At 37.7% G+C, this 24,360-nt stretch overlaps 1 protein-coding gene across 3 annotated transcripts in view; it reads left to right on the top strand.

Moving 5' to 3' along the window:
• FSIP2 (fibrous sheath interacting protein 2) overlaps positions 1-2,332 on the top strand; it is a 120,097-nt gene extending 117,765 nt beyond the window's left edge. For 2 of the 3 annotated variants that reach the window (XM_051849368.2, XM_051849367.2), the window contains exons 22-23: positions 657-726; positions 2,133-2,331. In XM_051849368.2, the coding sequence (XP_051705328.1) occupies positions 657-726; positions 2,133-2,266 (204 nt within the window). In that variant the 3' untranslated portion in view covers positions 2,267-2,331. Of the gene's footprint in view, positions 1-656; positions 727-2,132 lie in introns of all 3 variants that reach the window. The other variant, XM_070071516.1, reaches the window with a different exon arrangement.
• Positions 2,333-24,360: the final 22,028 nt, after the last annotated feature.

Raw genomic sequence — 24,360 nt, 5'->3', positions numbered from 1 at the left:
TATAAAAGTCAGAAAGAAAGGTAGGAGGACAGAGGGATGCAAGGAGGAAGGGAATATCATATGCTGTTAGACTTGTATGTATAAATCATGTTGAATTTGTCAAAAATTAATTAAAATAAGTGAAATTATATAAAAGGAAATCACACACACACACACACACACACAGTCTACAGAGTAAAGCAAGTATCTAAGCCACGTCCCCAGGACTTCTAGGTCAACACAATCACTTTATTGCTCCAGTCAACACAATAGCTAATGTTTCCATAAAAGGAAACAAAGAATTGTGAAGCTAACATCCTTTTTCCTTCTCCCCTATCATTTTATCTATTATTTCCCAAAGGATTTGTAGCTTCTTCCATTTCAGCCTAAGTGGAAAAGTGACAATAGAGCTGACATTTTTCATGGGTTAATATGACTGAGCCTTTAGCCATGATTTTGTGATAAAGGCCTACATTGATGACCAGAGACAATCCTTTTTATTATAATTGGCAAAAATTATAAGCCTGAGTTTCACAAAAGAATTCTTCGAGGCTTAAGACCACAGATATCATTTATGTAAGATGCTTTAATGGTTGTATTCGCCCTTTGACAATTTCCAGGTATATCTAGCATTTAGTGTCTAATAAAAGACTCAATATGTCAATTTGCCTTGACAGTTCATTACCATCTTTGAAGGAACCAATGATGTTATTGGCAGTAGGTATTCCTCAAAGGAAGCCATTTCAGGTATGAAATATACTACCATTTTAACAACTAGTATACTAAGGCTCCCAGTTATTTTGAGCTTAAAATCATCTTTCAATTTCCCTCCCCAAATGAGTAAGTCTTCCCTTACGTGTTATCAATATGGTACTGAAATTCTTATTAATTAGTGTTCTTATTATTTATATAAAAACTTTCAGTTTAATAAGCAGTTTTCATTAGTTTCATGCACAAGGGGCAACAGATAATGTACTAAATTTTATTACATTGCAACTATCCACATTTTATTAAAAAAGAAAGTATGAATGATTAAGGAGAAAAATGGCAGTAGGCTATCCAAGGTCATCCCCCAGCCAATAAGCTGCAAAACTATGATTCAAACACAGATCTGCCTGTTTTCAAAGACTTATACTCATTCAACATCATCCTAATACTCAGTTGCTTCCAGGAGAAAGGTAAGCATTATAAACAAGAACAGCAGGTTGAGCAGGAGTCTGTGTCTCACTGGAGATGTATGTTCCATCTGAAGGAGGGAGCTGCTACTCTCCTTTACTCACTGGCATTTCAGATTGTTGTCAGGGTCTTCCAATCCAAATATTGTCATTTTTCAAAAGAAAATGGATGTAAATATTTTGCATGAAAATTCCTGACTTTTGAATATCATGTATAATATTTAATAAAATGTTTTTCTTAGTCCCATGTAGATTTTTGTGTCTTTTCACAACTTAATCATGGAGTATCAGAAAAGTATACACATGTTCATATCTGTATTACATGTCAAATAGTAGGCTTGTTAAAGTGAGGTATGATCTTCTCTGTGTCCTGAATAAATGGTCAAGAAAACAAGTGAATCCATTTTGAGACTGATTATCTATGTTTTCCTATCTATATTTTCCTATCTCAGATGACAAAAATTATTTGCAGTCAACAAATTTAACCAAAGTAGCTGAGAATTACAACAGTTTTAATGTACTTGAATTTTCACATCAGGATTCTGAAATAGACATTCTCACTGGATAGAGTTGAGTTACTTTCCCTTTTAGCTCATCATGCATTCTCAGAATATTTTGCTGGAAAATTAAAAACTGGACTTTGCACCCTGACTATAGAATCTCAAGGTGAAATGAGTGTAATGATGCCATACAAGTCAGAAAGCCTAGACCCTACTCGCAGTGTGGCTACTTTTGACTCCTATGACCTTAGGAAGGGGATGTGACCTCAACAAGCTTCAGAGCCCCCAAATGAAAATATGATTCTCCTTGCTTCCTTCATAGGATCTTAATGGATCAAGTAAAGTAAATTTTATAAATGTTCTTAAAATCCCACAGACTATTTTATGAATATCATAAAATATCATCAATGCCCTGATGTGACTTCCTCAATTAAAATGTCTAGTAAGTATCCATATTGCCTTTTTGCTTTGTTTACAGAAACTCCCAAACCCAATGTTTCCAAACAAGGATCTAATATGCTGGCAAAAGTATCTTCAGTTCTTTCAAAGGTGTTTTCCCGACCTAACACTGACATTACTAAATCTTCTTCACCATCTAACCAGAACAAGTAATGAAACTTCTATGCTTCATATAAGTATGCTTACTTCCTTTAGAAAATAAAATATTTTTAAAGCATAACATGGTGTCCTGTAATTTTTACAGTACTGAAAATAACATCAATAGAAAATATAAAAGGTACCTTTTAAAATAATGGCTTAATAAATTACTTTGATCATCATTTTGGTATTAGAAGATGTTAAACACCAGAATTACCTGTGTGTCATGAGAGAAAATGACTGAAAATATAAGCAGTAAACCAGGCAATGCAGCACCTATCAAAAAAAATTAGCAAGAATTTCTTTTTTTTTAACTTTTATTTAATAAATTTAAAGTACAGCTTTTGGACAGTGCCCCCCCCCCCCATAAATTCCCTCCCACATACAACCCTCTTATCTCCCGCTCCCACTCCCATTCCATTGACATCAAGATTCATTTTCAATTATGCTTATATACAGAAGATCAATTTAGTATATATTAAGTAAAGATTTCAACAGTTTTCAACAACACAGAAACACAAAGTATAAAGTACTGTTTCAGTACTAGTTATAGCACTAATTCACATTGTACAACACATTAAGAACAGAGATCCTACATAGGAAGTGAGTGCACAGTGACTCCTATTGTAGACATAACAAATTGACACTCTTGTTTATGGCATCAGTAATCACCCTAGGGTCTTGTCATGAATTGCCAAGGCTATGGAAGCCTTTTGAGTTTGCCAACTCGGATCTTACTTAGACAAGATCATAGTCAAAGTGGAAGTTCTCTCCTCCCTACAGGGAAAGGTACTTCCTTCTTCGATGGCATGTTCTTTCCACTGGGATCTCACTCGCAGAGATCTTTCATTTAGGGTGGGTTTTGTTTTGTTTTGTTTTGTTTTGTTTTGTTTTGTTTTGTTTTGTTTTGACAGAGTGTGTTGACTTTCCATGCCTAAATCCTCTCATGGGCTCTTCAGCCAGATCCAAATGCCTTAAGGGCTGATTCTGAGGCCAGAGTGCTGTTTAGGGCATCTGCCATTCTATGAGTCTGCTGTGTGTCCCGCTTCCCATGTTGGATCCTTCTCTCCTGTTTAATTCTATCAGTTAGTATTAGCAGACACTAGTCTTGTTTATGTGATCCCTTTGACAATTAATCCTATCAATATGCTCAACTGTGAACTGAAACTGATCACTTGGACTAGTGAGATGGCATTGGTACCTGCCACCTTGATGGGATTGAATTCAAATCCCCTGGCATGTTTCTAACTCTACCATTTGGGGAAAGTCAGATTGAGCATGTCCCAAATTGTACATTTCCTCTCTCTCTTCTTCCCACCCTTATATTTAACAGAGATCACTTTTCAGTTAAATTTAAACACCTAAGAATAAATGTGTGTTAATTACAGAGTTCCACCAATGGTATTAAGTAGAACAAAAAAATACTAAAAGGGATAAAGTATGAAGTTGTTCATCAACAGTCATGGCAAGGGATGATCAAGTCACTGTTTCTCATAGTGTCCATTTCACTTCAACAGGTTTCCTTTTTGGTGCTCGGTTAGTTGTCACCGATCAGGGAGAACATATGATATCTGTCTCTTTAGGACTGGCTTATTTCACTCAGCATGGTGTTTTCTGGATTCCTCCATTTTGTTGCAAATGACCACATTTCATTGTTTTTGACTGCTGTGTACTATTCTATAGAGTACGTATCCCATAATTTCTTTATCCAGACTTCTGTTGATGGGCATCTAGATTGATTCCAGGTCTTAGATACTGTGAATTGAGCTGCAATAAACATTAAGGTTCAGACAGCTTTTTTGTTTGCCAATTTCATTTCCTTTGGGTAAATTCCAAGGAGTGGGATGGCTGGGTTGAATGGTAGGGTTATCTTCAGGTTTCTGAGGAATCTCCAGACTGACTTCCATAGTGGCTTAAGCAGTTTGCATTCCCACCAACAGTGGGTTAGTGTCCCTTTTTCCCCACATCCTCTCCAGCATCTGTTGTTGGTAGATTTCTTAATGTGAGCCATTCTAACCGGGGTGAGGTGAAACCTCATTGTGGTTTTGATTTGCATTTCCCTGATTGCTAGTGATCTTGAACATTTTTTCATGTGTCTGTTGGCCATTTGGATTTCTTCTTTTGAAAAATGTCTACTGAGGTCCTTGGCCCATCCCTTAAGTGGGTTGTTTGTTTTGTTGTGGAGTTTCTTGATCTCTTTTTTAGACTCTGGTTATTAATCCTTTATCTGTTGCATAGTTTACAAATATTTTTTCCCATTCTATCTGTTGCCTCTTCACTTTCCTGGCTGTTTATTTTGCAGTACAGAAACTTCTTAATTTGATGTAATCCCAATGACTGCCTGTGCCTCCGTGGTCTTTTCCAAGAAGTCTTTGCCTGTGCCTATATCTTGCAGGGTTTCTCCAATGTTCCCTAATGATTTTATGGTGTCGTGTCATAGATTTAGATCTTTAATCTATGTTGAGTGGATTTTTGTGTAAGGTGTAAGGTAGGGGTCTTGCTTCATGCTTCTGTATGTGGAAATCCAGTTGAGCACGGATTTCTAAGTTAAATATGTAGACAATGTTACCATCACAATGTTAGCAAATTAAGTTGAAAACCAAGCTGAAATCTAAGCACAACTTTGAATAATTGTTTCACTATTCAAGTCATATTCATATGCTCAAATAAAAATACACCAGATGCAGGCATTTTAGTGGAGCAGGTTGAGAACACCTGCATCCATTATCAGAGGCAGGCCTCCACTTCCCATCCTTCTTCCTTTTAATGTGCAACTGTGGATACAGCAGATGATGGCTCAAGTACTTGGGTCTCTGCCACGGAAGTGGGAGACTTGGATGGAATTCCTGGTTCCTTGCTTTGGCTTGACACAACCTTGGTTGTTGTGGGCATTTGGGGAATGAACCAGGAGATGAAGACCTCTCCCTCTCTCTGTCTCTATGCCTATTGGATAAATAAAATTAAATAAACTTTTAAAAAATGTATACCAGACCAAAGGAAATAAGTTTTCCCTAACTGCAGGAAAGTATCATCAGTTCATAAAGTAACTTCCAAGGCAAAAGTCCCCAACTATAGATAAATCACTATTTGAAAATAAATAACTGTAGATAAAATACTATAAACACAAAAAATAGCCACAGAGACAAAAACAAACAAACATTCTTTCCAGATAAAATAACTTTGTGAATAAAATAAATCAATAAAATGTTGGTGAATAAAATTAAATCCTTTACATAAATATTCCACATAAATATATTCATCAAGATTCCATTTGTAAGAACATAAAAAGTAGTAGGAAATACTCAACAAGATGCATAACCAGCACAGTGATGAATGAAAATTTTCTAAATCAGTTAAACTTTCTACTTTGTAATAACTTCAACTTCCAACTTTAGCGTGTTTGCCTTTGTAAAACAAGGATATTGTTATAAAGATTCAAAATGTAGTTCAGTCAGCAAAAAATGTCAAATATCATCACCATCTACACAAAGGTTGACATGAATTTTTAGAAAATTGTGATGTACTCTCTTCTATCTGAAATTTTCTTGGCAATAGCTAGTACTGAAGTAGAAACATGAGAAAATATTGTTTTACACAACTGAATTTATTTTAATGAACTTAATCAGTATGGTTATGACCTAAAACTATCCAGAAAAACAAATGACTATTTAGCTTAATTTTATAGGAAAATGATAATGATGTGATTCAATAATTACTTCTATCTATAATAACCTCAATTATCACTTGGAAATGTGTAACCTATGTCTACTAACATTTCAAAAATGAAGAGAATATCTCCGTATATAGCTCGGAATTATTTTCAGAACCATCTCTATATTCATTTGTATAAGTGGATAGCGTTGTTGAAAGCATCCATTCAGATGTCATTCAGACTACTGTCATTTTGCAGAATTAAACATCACATGTTCTCTATCTTTCAACATAGGATTTTGCTATAGAATTTTGAAACACTTTGGTTCACATGCTACCTAGTGATTAAATATGTACATGTAAGTACTCTGTTTGAGAATGATTTTTTTAAGATTGATTTATTTATTTGAAGGCCAAGTTACAGAGAGGCAGAGGCAGAGAGACAGAGAAGTCTTCCACCTGCTGGTTCACTCCCCAAAAGGCTGCAACAGCTGGAGCTGCCCCAATCCAAAGCCAGGATCCAAGAGCTTCTTCTGGGTCTCCCACATGGGTGCAGGGGCCCAAGGACTTGGGCTATCTTCTGCTGCTTTCCCAGGCCATTACAGAGAGCTGGATCAGAAGTGGAGCAGCTGTGACTCGAACCGGCGCCCATATACAATGCCAGCACTGCAGACAGTGGCTTTACCCTAAACACCACAGCACCAGCCCCGATTCTTCAATTTGCAAACAGATACAGGCCTAATTTAATCATTGAATGGTACTTTATTGACCTCTATATGATATTAATGTGTGGAATCCATAAATAATTATGATATGATAGGTATATTTTACTACTAAAAAATGATGTCCTTTGGGGCCAGTGTTTTGGCACAATGGTTTGAGCCACTACTTGCAACATCCTTTGTCAGAGTGCCAGCTTAAATCCCATCTGCTCCACTTACCATCCAGCTTTCTGTTAATATGCCTAGGAAGGCAGCAGAAGCAGGTCCAAGTTTTTGGGTCCTTGACACTCGTGTGGGCCACCTAGAGGAAGTTACTGACTCTTGGCTTCAGCCTGGGCCAGATCCAGCTGTTATTCTGCCTTTCAAATAAATAAGTAAATAAATATATTTTAAAAACAATTGCCTTAACTAGTAAAAAATTCAAATTCCATTACAAAAAATTAATTCATAAGTTTCTTTACTGTGTTGGCTATTGAATAAGTTGTTCAACAGGCACATGACCATGCTTCTAAAACATACTTTAAGTTAAAAAATCAAGACTTACATCAAGGTTTACTTTGAAGGTGAATTTGTTGTTAAAAATTCTTTCTGGTTTTGAGAGTGGACAATCAATACAGATCCAAGTGTAATATCAGAACAGGTAGCATAGTCATTTTTGTAAAAAAAAAAAAAAAAAAAAAAGGCAAACAAAACAGATAGTTTCCATTGCAGCAAAATGGAAGTTGACAGCTTTAAGCTCTCATTCTTCTACAGAAACATCCACAAGAAAAATCTGTCAAAACCAACTAAAAAAGTCACCAACTTACATGTTTGGTCTAGTGTTTGAGTCACCAACTTACATGTTTGGTCTAGTGTTTGAGCTGCTGGGTAGGCTGCCCATGCCCCACGTAAAGTCTGATACCCACCTTTGGCTCCTGACTCCAGCTTCTTGCTGATGCAGACCATTTGAGACAGTGAGTTCCTGTTACCCACAAGGAGAACCTGGATTGAGTTCCTGCCTCCCAGCTTCAGCCCCTCCACCCCCAGCTAGTTTGTAGTGTACCGATAGATGAATCTGTCTCTCTCACTTTCCTCTCTTTCTTCCCATCCTTCAAACTTAAAAAAAAAAAAAAAAAAAAAAAAGCGTATAGCTGCCAAGCAGAATGGTAGGAAAGATTTGTGATATTTTCACTTGCCGTTGCCCAATTCTCTCCTCAGTAGAGGAGCAATCTTGAACAAAGGAGTCTGCACTCTTGGTGTGGGACCTTTAGCAAAGAGCAGAGATCTTACTGTAATTTGTGATATAAGTCTATTTTAAACTCTGTGGGCTACATGAATTACTGAGGCAAAGAGTTCCTCTTTCATCTGACTGGCAACTGAAATTGGAAACAAAGAGTAACCAATTGCAGCCATAAGCATGACAAGATAACAGAAATAGTTGCTGGAAAAAAAGTTAAGAAATTAGGGCATTCGAGTCACCTGAGTGTGTGTGCGGGTGATCCTGGACCAGGCAAGGAGTCAGCCTGCCTAGCCCATTCTTGAAATTAGCCTGACTGCTGGCAGGTGGCCAGAGCCCCAGGCACATTTCACCCCCGACTCCAACCCCCACACCTCTGACTTCTGCCATCAGGCAAACTGTTCCTGGGTGTGGCCCAGGCCCACCTAGAAAGCTACCCTAGTTACATGACCTTCAAGCTGATTGGAAAAGCATAGTGGTGCCAATATTGGCTCTATCCTATAGAATTAGTGTTGCCCTGAATTAGCTACGCCCCTTCTGCCTGCCCTTTAAAAGGTGTGCTTGCCATTAGTAAAGCAGACATGTTCACCAAAACTTGTCTCCAGTGCTTCTTGTTGAAGAACACCGTCACCCCACCATCCCTGCAGTGTGGATCTCACAGGTCAAGGCCGCATGTATATGCGTGTGTATTAGGTGGTGACTAGAAAGCCATTCAGATGCACAGAGCAAGACCTGTGTTCAAAAAGAACTGAAAAACAACAGTTTCCCATGCCTCCAGATTTCTTTTTACATTCCTGAGGTTCAAGTATTCAAGTGCCCTGTTATGTACCGGATTACCACAGACTGGGGTGTATTTTATCTTTGTTTCTTTGTTCCCTTGTTTGTGTTTCATTTTGTTTTGTCTTTTAAATCCGGGGATTCAAGGAAATATCTGTCAAATCTGTGTTGTTGTTTTTTTGTTTGTTTGTTTGTTTGTTTGTTTTATCCTGGTGTTCTCTGTCAAGTCTCTAACTTAAATAAGAAATGGAAACAACAGTGATCACACAAGAAAAGGAACAAAGTCTTTGCAAAAATAATTTAGCAAAAATATTAAACAAATAGACTACTACCTCAATCAAAATAGCACAAAACCCCTGGAAAAGGAGGAGATAGGATTTCCAGAGTCACTAAAAAATAATGTATTTATATTCAGTTTTCAACAACAAAACATCATAAGACAAGGAACAACAAATGATCCATTTACAGGATCAAAATGAATAGCTAGAAGCCATTTTTGAGGAAGTTCATATTTTAGACTAATTATGCAAAGACTATAAAGCAATTCTTATAAAATATACTCAAACTAAAGGGAAACAAAGAATTTTAAAAACAAAAACCTGGAGGGGCCAGCGCTGTGGCTCACTTGGCTAATCCTCTGCCTGCAGCACCTGCATCCCATATGGGCGCCAGGCTCTGGTCCCAGTTGCTCTTTTTCCAATCCAGTTCTCTGCTGTGGCCCGGGAGGGCAGTGAAGGATGGCCCAAGTGCTTGGGTTCCTGTACCCTCATGGGAGACCAGGAAGAAGCACCTGGCTCCTGGCTTCGGATCGGTGGCCATCTGGGGAGTGAACCAGCGGAAGGAAGACCTTTCTCTCTGTCTCTCTCTCAGTCTATGTCTCTACCTGTCAAATAAAAAAAAAAATCTGGAAACAATGTATGAACAAAATGAAAGTATCAATGAAGAGACAGAAATTATAAAAATAAATATCCAATGTGAATAATTTGGGGAGGTTCACTTTAAAGTATATAATTCCTACCTAATTCATTAATTTCATTGCTAGGTATTTACCAAAATTATTTACACAAAATCGTTTAATGCAAGGACACAAATAGATACTTGTTCACCAACATAACAACATCAGTCACAAAGCCAAAAGTGAGATGAACCCAAATTTCCATCAATAGATACATGTATAAACAAAATATATAGTGGCCAGTGCTGTGGTGTAGTGTGTAAAACCACCACCTGCAGTTTCAGCATCCCATATGGACACAGCTTCAAGACCCGGCTGTTCCACTTTCGATCCAGCTCTCTGCTACAGCCTGGGAAAGCAGTGAAAGATGACCCAAGTGCTTGGGCCCCTGCACCCACATAGGAGATCTGGAGGCCTGGCTCCTGGCTTTGGATCTGCGCAGGTCTGGCCATTGTGCCCAACTGGGGAGGTAACCAGAGGATAGAAGACATATCTTTCTTTTTCTGCCTCTCCTCTCTCTGTGTAACTTTGCCTTTCAAATAAATAAATAAATAAATCTTTAAAAAATGCAAAGAGATATTATTCATCCTTTAAACGGAATGAAACTGTGGTACTTGCTACAATACAGATGAACCTTTGGTAACATTTTTCTAAGTTAAATAAAATAGACACAAAACAGCAAATTTTGTATGGTTCCATTTATACCAAGTACATGGAATAGGTGAGTTTATGGAGGAAAAAAAGTAGAATAAATAATAATAAGAGCTGAAGAAATAGGCACAGAATTTACTGTTTAATGGGTAAAGAGTTTCTGTTTTGGATAAGTTCTGAAAATAGGGGCAATGATTGCACAATGTTGTCAGTGTACTTAACGTCAATGTATTATAATATAAAAATAGGTCACATGATAAAAATCAATTTTATATGTATGTTACCTCAACAATAAAAAAACGAACCACCAAGAAATTCTGGTGCTTAAAACTAAAATAATGGAAGTAAAATATTCACTGGAGGGTTTCAACAGCAGGTTTGGAAGTAATTGAAGATGTTGTCCATTAATTCAAAGATAGAACAATTGAAATTAGTTATTCTGAGAATCAGAAAGAAAAAAGTAAATAGAGTCAAAAGGATGTGTGGAACACCATCAGGAAACCAGAACCTACATATGGAAATCCTAGAATGAAAAGTGGAGAGAATGAGGAAAAATAATCTTTAAAGAAATAATGGGAAAATTTCCCAAATGTTACAAAGTGTATGAATCTCGAAATCTAAGAGGCTCTAAGAAATTCCAGAAGGATTCACTTAAAGAGTCCCATGCCAAGACATATTATAAAGAAACTTTCAAAAATCCAAGACAGGCAGTATTTCTCTTCTTGCATTTTACTTTTGGCATTCAGAAGAAACTGTTAAACCTTTAACATTTGGCTAAGATTTGTCTTGACTATACAATTGCTAACTCCCAATTAAACCTTCTACTGAATAACAGAAATCAAATCTAATTTTGCCAAGTTATTTCTCACTTTATAACAAGGATCATCTTTCCTTGAGTTTCCAATAACATGTTTCTCATTTCCATTTCAGACTCTACAAAATGGCCTTTAGTCTCCGTATTTCTAGCAATATTCTATTCCATGCATGGCTTTTTCATCATATGAATTTTTCATGAATTTTTTGAAGAGTCTTCATATTCATGGATTTTAAAAATTGCATTAAAACAAACATATTGTAATCTGATTTTGCATAAACATTTTTGAAATAAGCTTGTACTTTTATCTAAATCATTTGGTGCTTGTCATTCAGCCCCTCATAATCTCCCCTCTACTCTTCAACCCTAATAATTACTATTACACATTCAGATCAACTTTTCTTTTCTTGGCTTCCAAATATTGAAATAGAACATGTGGTGCTTATTTTTCTGTGTCTGGCTTACTTCATTTAACATAATGACCTACAGTTCCATCCATTTTGCTATAAATGACGTTTTATTTTTTAGTTCTATATATTAATTTACATGTATGATAACTCTAAGCAAGTATTCAAATTGAGATTATCAAATCAGATTAGTTGATATTTTCATTTCCTTAAATTTTACACATTCATTGGGTATGGTGTGATATTTCAATAAATATATACCTTATGCACTAATTAATATATGGCAATAAACATTTCCATCTCTTTGTCATTAATTTACGTTTGTAGACTTTAGACTCCTCCCTTCTGTTTGTTCATGAAATATATAATAGTTTTCTGTGAACTATAGTCATCACAATGTGCCAAAGACTACTAGAACTTACTCCTTCTACTGTGTTTTAATACCTAGGACTCCAATCTCCCTCTATTCCCACCTGCCCCCATTGCTTCCCAGCCTCTAATAATCATTATTTTTGTTCAAAACAAGATTTTTTTAGATTCCATATGTGAAATAAGATTGTGGTATTTCTTTTCCTGTGTCTGGTTTAATTCACTTAACATAATATCAACAGTTTCATCCAATTTGCTGCAAATGTCAGTATTCCACTATTTTAATGATTAACATTCCACTGTGTGTTTGTGTTTGTGTATGAAATTTTCTTTATTTATTCATGCATTTAGAGAGTCTCTTGGATATTGTGAATAGTTCTGCAGGAAATATGGTAATGCAGGTATTATATGCTTTCACTTTTCTTTGGAGATATATATATATATATATATATATATATATATATATATATATATATAAATCCACTGAACCACAATGGCTTCCCCAATCTGTATTTCTTCTGATAAATGTCTACTCAGATCACTTGTGAAGTTTTCCCTTGGATTGTTTACTTTCTTGTTTTTTCCCCCATTCCTTATATATTCTAGGCATGAATCCTTTGCCAGATGAATAGTTTGCAAGTATATTCTACCATTCTGTCACTTTTCTCATCACTCTGTTCATCCTTGCCTTTGCCAATTTTCTGTGTTTTGCTTTTGCTGCTTATGCTGTAGGATAATGCTTATTCTGTTATTAGAATGAAGACAGATGGGTATATTTTGGGGATCTTTATATGTTACATTGGTCCATTTTTCTGTTTTTATACCAATACAATGCTGTTTACTTAAGTGACCCTATAGTATATCTTGAGATCAGGTATTAGAATGTCTCCAGTTCTCTTTCTGTGCAAGATCACTCTGGCTATTTGGGGTTCTCTGTACTTCCATATAAATTTCAGGATATTTTTCTATTTCTATAAATAATGTCATTGTTATTTTATTTGGTTTTCAATGTTTGTTTACTCAAAAGGCAGGGTGACAAAAAGAGAGAGACAGAGATCTTCCATTTGTTGACTGACTCTGCAAATGCCCACAACAGCCTAGGGCTTTGCCAGACCAAAGCCTGGAACCTGAAAATCCATCTGAATCTCTCACATGGCTGGGAGGGGCCTTGAGCCATCATCTGCTGCCACCCAGGATGAACTAGAAAGAAACTGCATTAGAAGTAGAATAATTAGGACTAAAACTGGATGTGGGTATTCCAACTGGCAACTTGTAACACCACAACACCTACCCCTCATTGGTATTTTGATAGGGAATGTATTGAACCTATAACTTGCTTTAGGAAGTATGGACATTTAACGATTTTAATTCTTCCAGCCCATGAGCATGGAAGTCATTCCTTGTTTTCTTCATTTCTTCAGTTTCTTTCATCAGTGTTTTGTAATTTTCATTGCAGGAATCTTTCATTGTCCTTGTTAAATTTATTCCAAGATATTTTTCTCTTTTAAATATTATGAATTAGCTTGCTCATAATTTTTTTCCTAAAAGTTCATTGTTTGGATATAAAAGTGCTATTTACTTTTCTTTTTTATTTATTTTTTATTTAGTAAATATAAATTTTCAAAGTACAGTTAATGGATTACAATGGCTTCCCCCCTCCCATAATTTCGCTCCCACTCACACCCCTCCCATCTCCCGCTTCCTCTCCCATTCCATTCACATCAAGATTAATTTTCAATTATCTTTATATACAGAAGATCAATTCAGTATGTATTAAGTAAAGATTTCATCAGTTTGCACCCACACAGAAATACAAAGTGTAAAATACTGTTTCAGTACTAGTTATAGCATTACTTCACGTTGGACAACACACTAAGGACAGATCCCACATGAGAAGTAAGTACACAGTGACTCCTGTTGTTGACTTAACAATTTGACACTCTTGTTTATGGCGTCAGTAATCTCCCTAGGCTCTAGTCATGAGTTGCCAAGGCTATGGAAGCCTTTTGAGTTCACCGACTTCGATCTTATTCCAACAGGGTCATAGTCAAAGTGGAAGTTCTCTCCTCCCTTCAGAGAAAGGTACCTCCTTCTTTGAGCCCCATTCTTTCACTGGGATCTCACTCGCTGAGATCTTCCATTCAGGTCTCCTTTTTTTTTTTTTTTTTCCCAGGGTGTCTTGGCTTTCCATGCCTAAAATACTCACATGGGCTCTTCAGCCATATCCGAATGCCTTAAGGGCTGATTCTGAGGCCAGAGTGCTATTTAGTTTTCTGTGTGAATATTTTAAATTATTTATTTATGAACTTGAAAGACAGACTTACAAAGAGAGAGGAAAAGTTGAGAAAAAGAGAGAGAGAGAAGTCTTCCATCCTGATTCTCTCCCCAAATGACTGCAAGGGTAGGGCTGGGCCATGTAGAAGTCCGGAGCCAGAAACTCCAACTGGGTCTCCTGTGTGGGTGATTGGGGCTCAGGTACTTGGACCATCTGTCACTGCTTTCCCAGGTATGTAATCAGGGAGCTGGATGGAAGTGAAGTAGCCGGGACTCGAATGAATGCTCATGTGGGATGCCAGCACTGCAGGACCTGTGTCTGCATATTGTGTGCTGATTTTGTATCCTGTAATTTTATGGAATTTATGAGTCCTAATAGACTCTTGTTGACATATTTAAGTGTCTCTCTATATTGAATCATGTCATAGTTTGACTTTCTCCTTTACTATTCATATGTCTTTTATTTATTTCTCCTACCTTTCTTTGCCTTAAATTTCCAGTACTATGTTGAACAAGAGTGGTAAGAGTAGACATCCTTGTCTGGTTCTAGATCTTAAAGGAAATGCTTTTAGCTTTTTCCTTTTTGTTATTATGTTATATATTATTATGGAGCCTTGATTACATTGGGGTATATTGCTGCTTTTTTTTAGAAAGCTTTTATTTAAGAATACAAATATAATAGGCACAGCTTTAGGAATATGGTGGTTCTTCCTCCCCACACTTGACTTCTCACCCTACTCCCATCCCAACTCTTCCCATCCCATTCTTCATTAGGATTTATTTTAATTAACTTTAAATTCAGGAGACCAACTCTCTACTAAGTAAAGATTCTCTCATTTTTAATTCTATCTATCATTATTACCAGCCACTGGTCTTATTTATATGATCCCTTTGACACCCACACGGGTGCAGTGGCCCAAGGACTTGGATCACCTTCTACTGCTTTCCCAGGCCATAGCAGAGAGCTGGATTGAAAGTGGAGCAGCTAGGACTCTAACTGGTGCCTATACGTGATGCCAGCACTGCAGGCAGTGGCTTTACCCACTATGCCACAACGCTGGCTTCATATTTATGTATAAATATATTTACATGTATGAATATATTATTGCTTTTATTATTTTTAAGAGTTAAGTTTTGTTAGATAAATAAAGAATTAAAACATATTTTTCTGTTACCTTCATTGTTTCATTCTCTTATAATCCTCCTTTCTTTACCTGGATCCAAATTTCTGGACTATATCATACCTTCTCTCTAACTTACCTTTTTTGGGGCCAGCATTGTAGCATAGTGGGTAAAGCTGCTGCCTGTGACACCAGCATCATATGGTGCAGGTTTATTTTCCAGCTGTTCTACCTCCCATCAAGCTCCCTGCCAATGGCCTGGGAAAACCAGTGGAAGATGGCCCAAGTACTTGGGCCCCTGCCACCCATATGGAGACCTAGAAGAAGCTCCTGGCTCTTGGCTTAGCAAGGAAGATCTACTAGTAATAAATTCCTTCACCTTTTTTATTTTTCTCTAAAAAATTCTTTGTTTCTTATCTTTTAAAGGATAATTTCTCAGTTCTAGGTTGCTGAGCTTTTTTTAACTTTTTAAAAAAGATTTATTTTATATTTGATATGCAGAACAACATAAGGAGAAGAAGAGGACAAGAGAAAGAGATCTTTCATCCATTGGTTCACTTCCCAAAAGACCAAAAGTTTGGGGCTAGCCTAGGCTGAAGCCAGTTGTCTGCAACTTCATTTAGGTCTCTGATGGCGGTGGCAGGGACCCAGCTCTGTGGGCCACTATCAACTACTTTCCCAGCACTCTAGCAGGCAGCTGGATTGGAAACAGAGCAGCCAGCAGCCAGGACTCAAACTAGAACTTCAATACAGGATGCTGGCATTGCAGACAGTGGATTAACCCACTGCACCACAATGTTGAGCCCTCTCTTAACATTTCAAATAGTACACGCCACTCTTTCTGCTCCTATGGTTTTCAAGAGAACTCACATGTAATGCTTATATTTGTTCCTATAGAAGTACTGTTATTTGCCCCCTCTAGCTTCTTTCAAGATTATTTTCTTCATCTCTGATTTTTATAGAGTATGAATATGATATACATGAATTTACCCTACTTGGTATTTTCTGAGTTTCAGGAATTTTTTTTTTGCTATCTAATATTAATCTGGACAAATTCTCAGTTAATAGTACTCCAAATATTCCTTTTGTTCTTTGTCTATTTCATCTCCTTCTAGAGTTCCTACTAGGCATACATTTGACACTTCATGAATATTCTGTTTTTTTCAGTATTTTTAATCTTTTAAGTTTTGGAAATTTCTAATTTCCAAACAATATTAAACATTAAACTCAGAAAATCTTTCCCCATGGGGCCAGCACTGTGGCATATTAGGCTAAAGCTTCAGCCTGCAGTACCAGCATCCCCTATAGGTGCTGGTTCAAGTTCTGGCTGCTCCCCTTCTGATCCGGCACTCTGCTACAGCCTGGAAACAGTAGAAGATGGCCCAAGTGCTTAGGCCCCTGCACCCACATGGGAGACCTAAAAGAAGTTCCTGGCTCCTGACTTTGGATCTGCTCAGCTCAAGCCGTCACAGCCATTTGGGGAGTAAACCAGCAGGTAGAAGACCATTCTCTCTGTCTCTAACTCTGTCTGTAACTCCAATTCTCTAATAAATAAAATATTTTTTTAGTAAATTCTTTTTTTTTAACTTTTATTTAATGAATATAAATTTCCAAAGTACGACTTATGGATTACAATGGCTTCCCCCACATACCGTCCCTCCCACCCGCAACCCTCCCCTTTCCCACTCCCTCTCCCCTTCCATTCACATCAAGATTCATTTTCAATTATCTTAATATACAGAAGATCAGCTTAGTATACATTAAGTAAGGATTTCAACAGTTTGCTCCCACACAGAAACATAAAGTGAAAAATAATAGATGATTTTTTTAAATGATGATGAAATCAGATCAGACCTATTGTCATGTTTAATCCCAGTGAGAGTCAAGTTGGGAGTTGATAATTTCTTTTTTTTTTTTTTTACAGAAGATCAGTTTAGTATGCATTAAGTAAAGATTTCAACAGTTTGCACCCCCACAGAAACACAAAGTGAAATATATTGTTTGAGTACTCGTTATAGCATTAAATCTCAATGCACAGCACATTAAGGACAGAGATCCTACATGAGGAGTAAGTGCACAGTGACTCCTGTTGTTGACTTTACCAATTGATACTCCTGTCTATGGCATCAGTAATCTCCCTATGCACCAGTCATGAGTTTCCAAGGCTATGGAAGCCCTCTGAGTTCTCCGACTCTTATATGAAACCTATTGAAGTGAAATGAACACTATGGGAAATGGTGACTTGATCAGCATAGCCCTGACTGTTAATGAACAACTTAATACTTTATCCCTCTTAGTAGTTTTTTTGTCTGTTCTACTTAATATGACTGGTTTAATTCTGTAATTAATACACAGTTATTCTTAAGTGTTGAAAATTAACTGAAATGTGATCCCTGTTAAACATAAGAGTGGGAATAAGAGAGGTTAGAGATGTACAATTTGGGACATGCTCAAGCTGACTTGCCCCAAATGGTAGCGTTAGAAACATACCAGGGGATTCCAATTCAATCCCATCAAGGTGGCATGTACCAATGCCATCTCACTATTCCAAGTGATCAATTTCAGTTCACAATTGATCATAATGAAAGGACTAAGAGTCAAAGGGAGCACATAAACAAGTCTGGTACCTGCTAACACTAACCGATAGAATAAATAAAGGGGAGAGTGATCCAACATGGGAAGTGAGATACTCAGCAGACTCATAGAATGGAAGATGTCCTAAATAGCACTCTGGCCTCAGAATCAGCCCTAAAGGCATTCGGATCTGGCTGAAAAGCCCATGAGAGTATTTCAGGCATGGAAAGCCAAGACACTCTGGCAAAAGATCTCTGTTAGTGAGATCCCAGTGGAAAGAGCGGTCATCAAAGAAGGAGGTACCTTTCTCTGAAGGGAGGAGAGAACCTCCACTTTGACTATGACCTTGTCTAAATAAAATATTTTTAAAAAAGAAGTTCTTTTCTCAATTCTAATTAGGTTACATAATGAGGCCACCAAAAACTTCTTCATTTCTGTTATAGTATTTTTTACTGTGAAAATTTATTTCTTATTTTAAACTCTCTGCTTACATTATTCATTTGTTCTTGCATATTGTTCAGTTTTTACATTAAATTTTATTATCTTCATAACAATTTTTAAAATTCCTGTTCTTATCATTTAAAAATTTGTGTTGCTTTCAACTCTGGTATGATAGTAATTCAGTATCTTCACACTGTTTTCTTTGTTAGTCTATTTTAAATATTTTTGGTTGAAAAGTAGACAGGATGTTATGGATGGTAGTATAAAGTCTTTAAATAATGTTTCAGTAAGGTGTAGTGCTAAGGGGATTGGATATCAGTCTTTCAATAAGTGTGTACCTTTAAAATGTGAACTTAAGCAGTGTTTCAGTTTTCCTGCACTGCTGCCTTGCCCTTACATTGTACTGGGTGGCTACAGGAGCTGGATGGAGTTGATTATTTCCCTTTGCCAACATTAGTTAGACTCTTCTAAGATTTCCAGGTTAGACCCCTGGAAAATAGTTCCTCTGAAGGGGAGGCCTTGTTAAGAGCAATTCTGTGGAACATGCCTACTTTTCACTTGCTAGAAGCATAAGGGAATTTTTCTCTGATATTTGCTGAAAGTGCATTAGAAAGTTCCTGGAGATAAAGCTCACAAAATTGTGGAGGCTCCCCATTAGTGAGCTTCCCTGAAGTTTTATTTTTTTTAGACACACACACTGAGTTTAAATCAACTTGTTAAATACAGTTTAGGTTTCCAGTGCTGGCACTGGTTCCCATGAGGTTTTTGTTTATTTATATGAAAAAAAAAAAAATGAGAGAAAGTTCCATCCACTGATTTAATCTCCAAGTACCCACAATAGCCAGGCCTGGATCAGACCAAAGCCAGAAGACAGGAACTACATCTGGATTTCCCACATGGTTGGCAGAGATACAAGAACATAGGCCAGCTTCCATTGCCTTCCCAAGCACATCAGCAGGGAACTGGATTGGAAGAAGATCAGCTGGGACTTGATGGTCTTGAAAGTGGCAGCTTTACCCACTGTGCTGCGTTGCAGGCCCCTCTGCTTGTGGTTTCTATCTTGATAAGTTTTAATTTTCTGTATATCTGTCTTTTCAATTTGGGGACAGCTGTTTACTCTATGAGCTCATTTTTTTTTATGAAATCTATGAAGAGTTGATTTTTAGTTTATTCGGATTTTACTTGCTGTTAGAATGGAGTGGCAGCATCTAAAGCTCCTTTGATGCCAGGTAAGAAACTAGAATTTCTCCTAAGAATATTTTTGGTTTTTTGAGACTCCTTTATTTGACCTATGTGTTGTCATGTAATTGCCTAGTATTTTGAAGATTTCCTGCTATCTCTCTGATGTTAATTTTAATTCCATTATGGTCTAAAAGAATGTTTTATATAATTTGTGTTCATTTGAATTGGTTAACTTATATCTATTAACCCAGAATGTAGTTTATCTTGGTAAAAGTTCTGTGTAAGCTTGAGAAGAATGCCATTCATCTCTTATTGCAGGAGATGTTCCATAGATGTCAATTATATCTAGTTGATTCATGGTGCTGTTCAGTTCAACTATGTCCTCACTGATTTTCTGCCAGCTGCATCTCTCAACTACTGATAGATAGCTGTTGAAGTCTCCAACAGTAATAATAAACTCATCTATTTTTCCCTGCAATCCATCAGTTTTGGCCTCACATATCTTGATGTACTGTGGTCAGATGCAGGAATAGCAGACAGATATATATTCTTAGGGAATTAGTTTTTATTATTATGTAACATTCTTTTTCTCCACGAAAATTTCCCTGCTTGAAGTCTGTATCATCTCAACTTGATGTGCCTACTCCAGCATTCTTTTAATGTGTGTTAGTATGATTTCTCTTTTTCCATCCCCTCACATTTTATTTATCAGATATTTATATTTAAAGTGAGATTCCTATACACAATACACATAGGGCTTTACATTTTTTACCCAGTCTCAGCATTTCTTTTTTTTTTAAATATTTACTTATTTGAAAGTCAGTTACAGAGAGAGGGACAGAGAGAGAGAGAACTCCATTGATTGGTTCACACCCCAGATGGCCACAAAGACCATGGCTAGGACAGGCAGAAGCCAGGAAAGAGGAGCTTAATCCCGGTTTGACATGGGCCCAAGCACTTCCAAGGCCTATAGGCAGGGAGCTGGATTGGAAGGAGAGCAGCCTGGACAAAAACCAGCACCCATATGGGATGCCAGTGTCACAGGTGGTAGCTTCACCTGCTGTGCCACAATGCTGGCCCCACAATTTCTATCTTTGTATTGGTGTGTTTAGATATTGCTATTTAAAGGATCAATATAGTTTGATTAATATCTACCTTATTTGGTATCATTTTCCATTCATACTTTTGTTATTTATATAATTTTGTCTTTCACCTTTTTGTGTATATTCTCTGGTTTTAATCAAGTATTTTATGTGATTCAACTTTTTTCTCCTCCCTTATTTTATCCCTTAGTTTTTCTCTTTGCTTAGTGATTCCCTCTAGAGTTTTCAGTATACATCTACAACTACAGTACATTCCATTCTATTTATAAAAATATTATACTACTTCCTGGATGGTACAAGGATCTTATAATTACCAGGTACTTCTAATTACTCCCTCCCATCATTTGTGACATTGGGGAGTGAACCAGTGGAGGGAAGATCTCTTTCTCTTTCTGTCTCTTCCTATCTCTCTGTAACTCTACCTTTTAAATAAATAAGTAAATCTTTAAAAAAATGCTGAAAGTCACAGTGTAATCTATTTTTGATGGAGATTATTGTAAGTAAATATAGTGATAACTATAATCTTTATTTTGAGAGAATAAAATCACCATATTTGAATTTTAAGATAAATTATATTTCAGAAATTCTTACTGAAATTTCAAGAAAGTGAAAGTAGGGAAGTCATTTTGGGAAGACAGAATGATTACATTTATGAAATTATTTGCAGCTGGCGCCGCAGCTCAATAGGGTAATCCTCTGCCTAGCGGCGCCGGCACACCGGGTTCTAGTCCCGGTCGGGGCGCTGGATTCTGTCCCGGTTGTTCCTCTTCCAGGCCAGCTCTCTGCTGTGGCCCAGGAGTGCAGTGGAGGACGGCCCAAGTGCTTGGGCCCCACACCCCATGGGAGACCAGGAGAAGTACCTGGTTCCTGGCTTCAGATCAGCGCAGTGCGCCGACCGCAGCACGTGGGCCGCAGCGGCCATTGGAGGGTGAACCAATGGCAAAAGGAAGACCTTTCTCTCTGTCTCTCTCTCACTGTCCAACTCTGCCTGTTAAAAAAAAAAAGAAATTATTTGCAACATGTAGGACATTTATTATGACCTGACACATAATAACTTTTAAAAAAATCAAAATAAAATCTTTAGACTGTTGTATTAAAAAAGAAATAAAGAAACTGTTGTGATCTTTACATGTGAAGTGAAACCTCAAATTTGGAGACTTGTAATAATTTTGGTGATAAAAAATAATAAATGTATATAAGGAGTGCTGATATCAGCTATAGTTCATTATTCATTCATGTCAGTTTATACTTCATTGAAAAAAATAGCCGGTTCTCTACCCCTACCTCAAAAAACAAAAGAACTGGAAAGGGGTTTTTAGATAGATGGGATAAATTACTCCAGGTGGACACATGGCTTTCAAGAAAGAATACCAACACTTGCACTTGAAAGATTTGAACTCAAAGAGACAAAAGAGTAGCATTGACTTTTCTACTCAGTACATAAAAACTGCAGGTGCTATGCTTACCATCTCAAAAACTAAATTTTAAAATAATGCAAATTGCAAACATAGATTTATACAATTATTTTATTTGCTGAAGGAGAATGTATCTAATATTTACTGAGCTCTACTAGGTCTCAGGTAGTGTGCACAGTGGGTTATAAAGAATAAGTATGGGAGGAGACACCAGGTTCTGAGAGCAAGGTGAGGGCAGACTGTGGCAGCCAGCATCACTGGATATATTGCCTCGAAGGAGAGCCTTGCAGACTACACTGTCTGAGTCCAGCCTAGATCTCCAGCAGGGGGATGGGTACCCACGAAGCCAATGGCAGAAAAGCATATTTCTTTCTCCCCAACCCTCCACAAAGATGCCCAGCAATCAGAGAGAAAGGGGTGCCATCTTGACATAAGAAGAGTTCGTGGCAGCTCTTGCATTCCCACTGCCTTTGAGACTGGCTGGCAGGGCTAGGCATCCACTTAGGATTGTAAGGTGCACCCGTCCTCTCAGCAAATCACAGGCTCGGGAGCTCAAACTGCCAAGGAAGAGGACCCACAGGCAGCTGGCTCTGGAAATGACTATGCTCTCTCCATGGACAGAGCAGGGTTGTGGGGTGCTGATGGGATCTTCTGCACCCTGTGACTGTGGGGATCCTGTAACTGCACAGACGGGCATGGAGTGTGGCTGGGTCTCTGTGCAATCACTGTCTAGTGTCAGAGGCTCAGCACTCCCTGACTGTTTAGGGTGGGTAACTATTGAGTGTTCCATGCTCACACTAAGAAATGCACAGATGCTTTGAGTGATTCTTGCCAGGGCTGGTGAAGGTTGTACCCACTGTGGGCTAACCCTAAGCATTTATCACCTTGGAAAAAAGAAGTGAGGTTGTGATTATGCCAACAGAAATTACCAGATGCTCCCCATTGCTGACAATAAAAAAGATCTACCATGTCCAACTTGGGTGTCACCCTGGATACTTGTACCACCCTTGAGCATTGACCAGAGTTTCCCACCCCCATCCAGCACAAACCACTAAGATCTGGAACCAGACAAGAATGCCTACTTTCACCATTGCTATTCAATATAGTTCAGGGCTGCGCCCACCCTCAGCCAAACAGAAAAACCTGACTCTGGAGGGGAGTAATAACAGGAGATTAAGACCTAGTGAATGTGTGGAGCTTATGAACTGGGACTCTGAAAAAAAAATAAGGGTGTGTGGGAGAAATCACGTTGTAGCTGAGAAGTGAGTAGTCTCAGTGTGAAACATCACAAACTTGGGAAGCTTGGCTACCCAGTGAGAGACATTGCAGGGGAATCTGAGCTCACACTGTGGAATGCACAGATCCTTGTGTGGTCCTTGGGACAGAACAAACAAATATTATACACACTGGGGCTACAGCCCAGGCACTGATTACCACCAATGAGAAGAGTTAGCTGAGCTAATTGGTTCCTTTCTGAATTAAAGAAAATAGAGAGGGGAGAAGATTTACCATGCCAAACCTGGGTGTGTCACCTTTGGCATACCCTTAACCTGAGAGAACTGGATAGAGCTATCTGCCCACAACAACCACAAGCCTCTAAAGATTCACCAAGAGCAGACAGTCCACTAAATCTAGAGTCATAATGTAATGAGAAAAGCCACCACAGAAAAAATAAAGAAGAAAAAGAAACCAAAGAAAATCTCTACAATGCCAAGCAACAAATGCAAAACCTTAAGAATAATTGTGTACTGTAATCAATACACAATTCTTCTTAAGTGCTGAAACGTAACTGAAAAGTGATTGCTGTTAAATATAAGAGTGGGAATAAGAGAGGGAAGAGATGTGCAATTCGGGATATGCTCAAGCTGACTTACCTCAAACGGTAGAGTTAGAAACATACCAGGGGATTCCAATTCAATCCCATCAAAGTTGCATGTACCAATTCCATCTCACTAGTACCAGTGATGAACTTCTGTTCACAATTGATCATAAGGATAGGACTAAGAGCCAAAGGGAGCACACAAACAAGACTAGTGTCTGCAAATACTAGCTGATAGAATAAAAAAGGGAGAGAACGATCCAACATGGGAAGTGAGATACACAGCAGACTCATAGAATGGCAGATGTCTTAAACAGCACTCTGGCCTCAGAATCAGCCCTTAAGGCATGTGGATCCTGCTGAAAATCACATGAGAGTATTTCAGGCATGAAAAGTCAAGACACTCTGGCAAAAAAAAAAAAAAAAAAAAAAAACTAAATGAAAGATCTCCGCGAGTGAGATCCCAGTGGAAAGAATGGGTCATCAAAGAAGGAGGTACCTTTCTCTGAAGGGAGGCGAGAACTTCCACTTTGACCATGGCCTTGTCTAAATATGATCAGAGTCGGTGAACTCAAAAGGGTTCCATAGCCTTGGCAGCTCATGACTAGAGCCTAGGGT

The sequence above is a fragment of the Oryctolagus cuniculus genome, chromosome 3, assembly GCF_964237555.1.
Source record: "Oryctolagus cuniculus chromosome 3, mOryCun1.1, whole genome shotgun sequence".
Taxonomy (NCBI): domain Eukaryota; kingdom Metazoa; phylum Chordata; class Mammalia; order Lagomorpha; family Leporidae; genus Oryctolagus; species Oryctolagus cuniculus.
The sequence above is the reverse complement of the archived record's forward strand: the minus strand, read 5'-3'. Positions and strand labels throughout refer to the sequence as shown.